This window comes from Dipodomys spectabilis, unplaced genomic scaffold, assembly GCF_019054845.1.
Source record: "Dipodomys spectabilis isolate Male_0828 unplaced genomic scaffold, ASM1905484v1 ptg000265l, whole genome shotgun sequence".
NCBI lineage: Eukaryota > Metazoa > Chordata > Mammalia > Rodentia > Heteromyidae > Dipodomys > Dipodomys spectabilis.
In genome coordinates, this window is record NW_024870942.1 from 569,293 (window position 1) to 579,236 (window position 9,944).

The 9,944-nt window shown below is 40.9% G+C and overlaps 1 gene segment (V, D, J or C); it reads left to right on the forward strand.

Moving 5' to 3' along the window:
• The first annotated feature begins 6,772 nt into the window (after positions 1 to 6,772).
• Positions 6,773 to 7,489, forward strand: LOC122125440. The segment is given in 2 exon segments: positions 6,773 to 6,824; positions 7,014 to 7,489. Coding segments are annotated over 2 exon segments (528 nt in total).
• The last annotated feature ends 2,455 nt before the right edge of the window (positions 7,490 to 9,944 follow it).

Below are 9,944 nucleotides of genomic sequence, written 5' to 3' on the forward strand. Positions count from 1 at the left end.
AAGCCCAGAGTTCAAGCCCCACAACCGACAAAAAAAAAAAAAGTAGCAGAACACACAGAAATTAAGTATTTATAAGAAGATTAGGTTGAAGAAGACACTGGCAGTTGAGAAACTTTTGTAGGGTGAATGTTTGTGAAGTGATTGCTTCTCTATGTACTCAGTATTTTTATATGAGGTAAAAAAAAAAAAATGGGTAAAGCTAAGTTTAGTGACGGAACATAGGTCTCATTTCCCAACCTCTCTGGGCATGCCAAATCCAGGCTCATCCTCAGGTTCAGCAATCTTAAAGCTACATTTAATGGATTGTTAAAAGGAACTAATGATATTATCTTTTCTTTTTTCTTTTGCAAGTACTTGGACTTGAACTCAGGGCCTGAGCACCCACTTTGAACTTTGTGCTCAAAGCTGGTGCTCTACCACTGAACCCCAGTTCAATATCCAGCTTTGTGGTAGGAAATTCGAAATAAGAGACTCATGGACTCTCTTCCTTGGGTTGACTTCAAACCATGGTCCTCAGATTTCAGCCTTTTGCATAGCTAGGATAACAAGTGTGAGCCAATAGTACCTAGCATGATAGTTTCTTGAAATTCATTTATTAGTTTCACGATTAAACTTCTCCATATGAAAATTTCTAGTTTAAATATTGCCTGTCTCTTGTGCATGGAATTGGAATCTTTTGAACGTTTCATGTTACTTTCTCTGATGCACCATTATACAAAATCTGTTAATTAAATGAAACATCAAAATTTAAAATTGACAGTTCTGTATCCAGATTATCTGCTAGGAGAATTTGGTCAATAGATTCAAAGAAGTTGATACGTACAATCAACAGTTGCACAGATCTTATGTACAATATAAGGACCATAGCTAATAATATTACACTGTATTGCAATTTTTCTCAAATAAGTGTTTTTTGTGTTCTTAATATTCTCAAATGATCAAAAAACTAACTTAGTAAAAGGATAGACATCTGTAGTATTTCATTTATTGTTTATATTCACCCAATAATGTAATGTTGTAATCCTTGATTCACAGTACAATTTAGTTAAAAAATATTTTTATTCGTCATTCTCAATAAATCTCCATTATTTCAAGATAGTTAAATTTACTCCTTGCATACCATTTATTGTCACCTTATATTTCTAGTTATATAAAGAGTTATATGTATCATTTATCATCTACATTACTCATCGCATAGTAGTGGATTATTACTTTATCCTCAATTTTTGACCAAGCTATTTATTTCATCCTAATTTTTTTGTCAGTCATGGGGCTTGAACTCTGGGCCTGAGCACCGTCCCTCAGCTCTTCAGCTTAAGGCAAGCACTCTACTAATTGAGCCATAGCACCACTTCCAGTTTTCTGGTGGTTAATTGGAGATAAGAGTCTCATAGACTTTCATGCCTGGGCTGGTTTTGAACCATGATCTTCAGATCTCAGCCAGCTTAGTAGCTAGGATTATAGGTATCACCCACCAACACCTGGCTTTATCCTAAAATTTTTAAGAACACATCCTCTAGTGTTGTTGACAATTCAATAAAAAATTATCTTGTAAATGATTGATCCTCTGTTCTTTCCATCTCTGTGTAAGGATGAATGTAATTGAAGATTCTTTTAGGGAGAACAGTTTCTGCTAGCTGAATTGTAGATGTTACTCATCAGCGAATTGACTTGCTCTTATAGGCAGTGTCATTGAAATATACTAGTTATCAACAAGAAAGATCAATATTGTAGCCCCCCCCCCAGCTTTTCTCATTTCCCTCACTACAAAACTAGCTCCTGGTCCACAGAAGCAAGTCTACTCTTGGTCAGTCTAATTCTCCCAAGATTGATTGTGAGTAGGAAGGAAACCAGGGCTTATATTTTTTTGCTTTATTTCTTGGTTATAAAATAGTTGATATAAATCACTTAAATAGGGATACAGGTGGACCCATTGCAACAATGAGATATACAAGTCATTATGTCGAAAACGAACTTTATAACTTTGGTGGGGGGGGGGGGGGGCGTGGTGGGAGGATGAGAAAGGATGGGAAAGGGAAACAAAGGAGGAGGCTACAATGCTTGATAAGAAATGTACTCATTATCTTGCCCATGTAATTGTAACCCCTCTGTACAGTATTTTCACAATAAAAAAATTAAAAAATTAAAAATTAAAATATAGTTGATATAATTTCATTGGCTTAACTGCTGTGTTTTCTTAAGGTGATAAGAAAACAAACCACAGGCTGGGAAGTTAGCTCAGTGGTAGAGCACTTGCCTTGCATGCCTGAGGCCCTGGGTTCGATTCCTCAGCACCACATAAGCAAAAAGAAAAAAGCTGAAAGTGGCATTGTGGCTCAAGTGGTAGAGCGCTAGCCTTGAGCTGAAGAGCTGAGGGACAGAACTCAGGCCCAGAGTTCACGACTGGACCAAAAAGAAAAAAGAAAAAGAAAACAAACCACAATTATGTACCCAGATTGTGCACAATCCAAACTCAGAGTCTGGTATAGTAGAGAGTCTGCATTTCAGACTCATACACATTTAAGTTTTAGATCTTGGTCATAGTTGTCTGCTTTCTTCTTTTTCTTCTGAATCTTAAAATATGACAATACGTTTTTTTTCTTCACAGTTCTGAAAGTGTGAGGTTGGAATTCATTTTCCAGGGCTGGAATCAAGATGTCAGCAGGAGCGAATTTGTTTGCTATCTCTTCTAGCTCTGATGGTTGCTGCCTTTTCTCAACCTGTGGCTGCATCATTCCTGACTCTGCCTCCTTGGTTGCACTGGAATCTCTTCTTTTCTTGTCAATCTCTCTTTAACCATATATGTGATTGCACTAAGCTCTCATAATCAATCATGCTCTTCCCATCTCAGGCCCCTTAGCTGAATTATATCTACCTATAACTGTCAGGGATTTGGTGAAATAGAATCTGATGTGGAGAGAGAGCTCCTTTTGCCTCTCATTTTAACATGGCTTTGGTTTTTATTTCTACATTGAGAACATAATAATAAATTAGGCAGAGCTCCATCAGAGAAAAACAGAAAGCATAATTATCTTATTTTCTCAGAGTCCTAATTTTGTTTTAAAATTAATATAAAGAACAACAAACATGTTTTGTGCATATCTGTTCATGAATATTGAACTCTAATACACTGCATAAATTCATGTACTCATTTTTGTTCTACAAAACCATGACAACTGGTTGGCACAGTTGAGGATTATACCATGTTATACATTCAGTTTGAATTGTGTTCTGTGTAATTTTAGTGGCCCCAGCTCTAGCTTAAATTTTCATCAATAGATTTTTTATAACAATTAACCGGGCTGATTTTATTGATCAAAATTCACTTTGTCTATTCTAGTTGGGACCATCTACTTCTTTGGAATTCCCAAGCAGTAGCACTGAATTATAAATGGAACAGATTTTTTACTTTGTAACATAACAGTGGCTGTGAATTATGCCAGTGTGATCACTGACTCAAGCAAAGCCTATACCAAGGTCTATACCTAAGTAAAGACTATAAATAGAAACATGATTCTGTTATTAACATGACAAAATAACCTTAAAAGGAGAAAACAAGGGACTACAAAGATAGTGGTTCCAGTCATGTCCACAATGCTGTTGAGAAAATGCTGTTCATGAAAATATAAGCTTGGTCCATGGATCCTGGGCCAGCTCTCATTTATTTCCTTTTGGCATTCTGGTCTTGAACTCAGGCCCTCATGCTTGTTAGGCAAGCACACTACAACCCAATCACACCTCCAGCATTTTGCACGAGTTTGTTTTTTAAATAGAATCTCATGTTTCTGCCTAGACTGACCTCAGACTAAAATCCTCCTATATTTACAACCTAAGACTGATATTACAAGTGTGAGCCATTATGCCTTGGTATGAGTATTCATTATCTATGGAGAGTCTGCCTTGGAAATTTCTGGAGATCTCTTAATTAAATGTCATTTAGGAATGAATTATGTCAAACTAATTCTCAAATGCAATCAAAGTTAATTCTTTGTACTTTTCTTGGAAAACTTTTGGTGAACAGTACCTAATAAGGTCACTTGACAGGGCTCAAAGGAGACTTTCTCCAAAACAGTTTCCAGAATGCCAAGTCATTCAGGTTTACGTAACATACAATCTGATTTATGAATGCCCAAGTGGCAGTTTTCATAGGGCCTACTCATCAGAGTTTGTTTGTAACTGGTGTGGAATGTTGAGATTTTTTTTCTAGTCAGCAGATGGAGAGAGTTAAAATATAAACAAAAATTTTAAGTGAAGCCAAAGTCTTCCATTACTGTCCAAGGATATATGCTTTCTTATGTATGCACAAATTGTTGAGAATATCTCCCTTTTCTTTTGTTAATATTGCCTTATTGTTAATGTTCACAGAAAAGGGTTTCTGGGGCTGGGAAGGTGGCTCAGTTGTATAGTGATTGCCTTGCATGCATGAGGCCATGGGGTCGATTCCTCAACACCACATAAATAGAAAAAGTGGTACTGTGGCTCAAGTGGTAGAGCTGTAGCCTTGAGCTGAAGAGCTGAGGGAAAGCTCTCAGGCCGAGAGTTCAGGCCCCACAATGACAAAAAACGAAAGAGGTTTCTGACAGTGAGAGATACTATAATCAGGGCAATCAGGGCAATCAGGGCCATAGGGAATGATCCAGTAACTTGTCAATCATCCAGATGCCAGTTAAAGTAAAGAGGAAAATATTCAAGAGTTCAAACCTAAAGATCAGATGCTGGTCTCTAATGTGGCATTTATGACCAGAGTGTGATTAAAATGAAATACAGAATGCAAACTTGTTTATAGTACTAAGTTTCTGAGAACTTTATTGTGAAATCCTTAGCAAACACAGGTTAAAATTTTCTGATGTTTGCCCCAAAACAGGTAACTGAAAAGTCATTGGAAATGAGGAGAAATATTACTCTCTCAAAAATCAACTTTGTTCTATGTTGATGAAGTGATTGACTTTTACTGAAGGAAACAGTATCCAGAGGTGTGAGGATACCTGATTTTTACATATTTTACCTCTAGTATTTATTAATATTACAGCTCCCACTTGTCTCTATCACAAGTGTAAAGACTGAGATTATGGGTAAATCAGATAGGCCTGAGATTTAGTGGATTAGTTCATACATTATTTGCAAGGAAATAGATGGACCTAGAAAAAATTATGTTAAATATAATAATTCAGGTTGAAAGAAACTAAGGTTGCTTGTTTTCTCCCATTTGAAAAAGTTAGATTACAATTAAAACTATATGTAGATACATATAGGATCATATCTATATATAAACAAATTAACTAAAGGACAGCTGGTATATGCAGATTCCAATGGTGTAACTCCTTCAAGCAATTAACTTACTGTGTAACAAAATGAACACCACAAATCTGGGAATTGTGTTGCAGAATTTGAGGGTGTGATGTCAAAGGGAAGCAGGAAAGATAATGGTGGAAGGAAAGTGGGAAAATGTAGTCATACTTGTCAATGTGCGTATATGACAATGAAACTATGTAACTTGAGGTAACAGATGGAGTTGGAAGAGATGGGAAGAATTACTAAAACGTTTATATTGATCAAGATGTATTATACCTAGGAACTGTCAAGATGAATTTGTACAACCAGTTAAAGATAATGGGAAAAAATTGTTAGAGCGCTTAGTTCTAAAGGAAGTTGGATTGGTTGAGACTTTCAGCCAGTACAGAGAGGCTAGACATAATAAACAACTATCAAGAAGACTTTCTTTCCCATTCTGCTACAACAGTAAGAGCCCACAAACTTGCTTAATCTGTGAGGGTCACTAAGAACTCCAGCCCTGAAAGTAAAAGAAGACTCATGTCACATCTGTGGGAGAACACAGCATGCAGTTCTCCAGATGATGAACGTGGTCTTGGCTTCAGTGAGGTTGTGTGAGGCCTGGGCAGACTTGCTGTGTGGCCTGCAGATAGTAGGAGAAAGGGCTGGACAGAAAAGAGAAGAGGAGGGCTGGGAAGGTGGCTCAGTGGTAGAGCGCTTACCTTGCATGCCTGAGACCCTGAGTTCGATTCCTCAGCACTACATAAGCAAAAAAGAAAAAAGCCAGAAGTGGCGCTGTGGCTCAAGTGGTAGAGCACTAGCCTTGAGCTGAAGAGCTGAGGGACAGTGCCCAGGCCCAGAATTCAGGCCCCACAACCAGACTGAAAAAAACAAAGAGAGAGAGAAGACGAGAGAAGGAAATCAGAACAGCTTATGTCTGTCCTATTTTCTCTTAATCAGCCAAACCAATGTTGAAACAATTTCTGTGCAGTCAGTGTCCTGGTAATTTTACACAACTGTGTTTATATTAAGGCACATTGCATGTTATCAAAACTGTCCTTTTTCAGGATTTTCTTGTGAATTATTTCTCAACTTCTCTGGCAAGCTTGTATTAAAGGAATGGGATTGCTATTTCTGTAACTCCTCAAGGCCCTACTCAACACAGTAGAGCCAGAGGTCCTTCCCTGAGGCATCAACCTCCAGCACACAGCCTTCCCCACAAGCTTCTCTCTAGGTGGACTCTGTCAAGATAAAACCAATCCTTTCCTCCTCACACATTGGAAGCTCTGACTGGGACCCTTACACTGCCCTCACAGCAGGGGCTGCTGTGCATCTTCAGGCAGTGAGGCTGGTTTCCTGTTAGATGAAGGGCAGAGCTCAGAGTTGACTGGCTCTGGTGAGTCAGGTGGAAACTGTTGCCTGCGGAAAGAAGTGTGTGAGGGCTGAAGACTTGGCTGCCTCCAGAGCTGTGGAAATCACCCCAGCAAACATTCCAGGAGCCATGGGGAGGAGGCTGGGGGCTGATCTGGGACTTCTGTGGGTGCAGATTTGCTGTGAGTTGGGGCCATCACAAGCAGGGTCAGGGAGCTCCAGAGCTGACAGGGAGGAATGGAGGACAGCTCCCACAAAGCTCTTGTGCATCCTCCTCATCCTGGGTATTTCCTGGGGTGTTCTCAAACGGGGAAGCGGCCTCGGTGATTTCCCTGTGACACATCTGTGCCTGCTGTTCTCTTTCCACGCAGGGTTGAGAGGACTGCAGGTGGAGCAGAGCCCTTCAGTCCAGAGACTCCAGGATGGAGCCAGCTCGACCCTGAGGTGCAATTTCTCTACCACGGTGTACAATGTGCAGTGGTTCCGACAGAATCCTGGCGGCGGCCACCTCAGCCTATTCTTCATGACTCCAGGGACAAAGCAGAAGGGAAGACTGCAGTCAACACTGGATTCCAAGGAACGCTACAGCAGCCTGCACATCTCTGCCTCCCAGCTGGAAGACTCGGGCACCTACCTGTGTGCAGCAGAGGCACAGTGCTCCCAGACACCCTGCAGCCTGGCCCCAAAGTGCAGCTGGGCTGCAGCCCCAGCCTCTGCCTCAGGGAGGGTGCACAGCAGCATTCCCCAGCTGTGGGTTCCTGATCCACCTGGAGTCGCTGTCAGCTCTTCTGATCTCAGGACTGTCATTCATTTGATTTGTGCCATTTACCATCCGGAAATTCTTTGATAAGAAAAATCCCTCACGGAACCAGTGACTGAAAGTAATGGGAAAACAGGTCTCCTAACAGACTTCATCAATTACACAGGAATTACTGTTATGGAACACTTTTTAAAAATAGATGATTATCCAGGACCCAGTGGCACACACCTATAATCCTTGCTACTTAAGACGATGAGATCTGAGCACCATCGATTTAGCCAGCCGAACAAGTTCGTGAGACTGCCAGGGTCCAGCCATAGCACGAACAAGGGCTCCGCGGGGTCAAAGGGACTGATGGAGGTGGAGAGAAGGCTGAAAGCAAACTTTGTTTATTTCAGCAAAAGCCTCAGCTATATACACTTTCTATATTTGTAAAATGCATGCATCACATTGTTTCAGGACCCACGCACCAACAAGGGTGGACAGTACACATCCTTCCTCATTCTATTTCAAACTATCTTTGTCTACCATACTCTCCCATATAAGCCCCCAGGCCCAAAACCAAGAAAAACACTTCCTTAAATATAAGGGCAAAGTACTTGCAGCCCAGAGGGTTGGAGTCAATGTCCGGGAGGCTTTGCTCACACGTTGCCAGCTCCTGGCACCTCAGCTTCTGCAACATTTCCCCCTCTTTTATTTTTTAAATTGAGCACCTATATATATCCTGGACCTGGGTAAAGGAGTGGATCATACATCTTAGGAAGAATTGCAGAGAAAGTAACATCAAAACAACAAAGAGCAAAATGTCCAAGAAATACCAAAAGGAGTGTAGTAGCACATTTCCAGAGTGAATCCCTGCAGGGAATGAAGAACTGATGCAGCCAAGTCTTCAGGCTCTGCTACCTTTAGGGTGGAGTGGCCAATATCAAATATCTGCCCCTGAAGCTGCATAATATCAAAGCTCAAATTATCATGGGCCCAAATTGCTTGAATATGATGCTGGATATTGGCCAAGTCACATTTCCATCATGTTTAAAAGGGATAGCAAATGTACTGATAAATAGCATGGAATGCCATTTTTAACTGAGTCTTCAGCAGTTATACCTGATTATTAATATGTATCATGGCTGTTTCCAAAGCATTTAGATGTTCTGCCATCTTTTTCCCCACTCACACTTGGGTCCCAAGGACACTAGAAACATTTTGAGCCAAAGTATTAACATGATTAACATGTTGTGCTGTATATATGGTTTGGGTTAGGGCCACAGCACTGGCAATCAGAGTTTTATGGTAGCAATAATGCTGGCAACCAATATTTCCAAAAATTTGTGGGAGCAGCTAAGAGCCTTTTGAACCTCAATAGCAAACTGAAGCCCAGAATCATTATACCATCGTTCCATCACCTTAACAGGCAACATAAGGAGTTGTATTGTAACAAACACTGTATGTGCTCCAAAATGTCTAGAATTACTTATATAGTTAGTAAGAAAACAATTATTTTGGCAAGAGGCATGAAATGCCTCCCCATCCTTAACCACCACACCCTGCCCAACCACCAGCATATATGGATGCATAACACAAGCTTTCACAGTAAATGATACAAATCCATGGAGCGGAATAGGTCTCTAGAACAGTGGTACGGGAAGGTGAGAGGTATTAGTCCAAGTAGCCAGTCTCCAGATGTCAGGGTGAGCTTGTCCATGTGGGTTGACCAAGAGCATAGCTGACAAAACACTGCTGATCACATCACTCCTCTGAGACTAGTCCTGCAATGCATAGTGGGGAACTCCCACCACTGGAACAGTAAACAAGATGTTGAATTCATAGGCTCTCCATGGTGGTTGATCAGCAGCAGCTGCAGGAACTTCCTGGCATAGTGGAATCCATCGGGGTGCACACCATCTCCTGCCAAAGCAACTCTATTAGTGTTATACATAAGCTCCATCTTTTTCCATCCATACACCTTTTTCTTCCAGAAGAACTCAGAGCCATAAACTACCCCTGAATACCTTACTACACATGTATGTTCTACCACACTAACACATCCATGTATGCAAATAGGTGAGCTAACAACCCAGTCCATTCTATTGTCCTAGAATATGGCTCCAGAAATTCAGCTGTCTCTCCCCCAAAGAGCCTGTGGCATTAGTATACACTCTCATGGATAGTTCCTCCCATGACACTGGGCAGGCAATGGGGGGAGTCAGGCAAATAGGGTCAGCATACCTCAGCTGAAATCTGGGCACAGGGTAGTAATGCTAGCATAGCCACAAATAGGGTTTCCGGTGTGAGAGCCCTTCTGGCCCCTTCAACTATCTCTTGACCACTGGAATAAGGGAATAGTTCTTGGTGAGGGAAAGCCAGGTTGCAAGGCACCCACAGGGGACATAGCACTATTAGCTTCTTGCAAGTCCTGGAGAAGGCTCCATTTCCCTGATTTCTTTTTAATAACAAAGATAGGGGTATTCCAGGAACTAGTGGAAGGCTTAATATTGTCTTGTTTCAATTGCTCATGAACCAGAACCTTGGCAGCTTCAAGTTT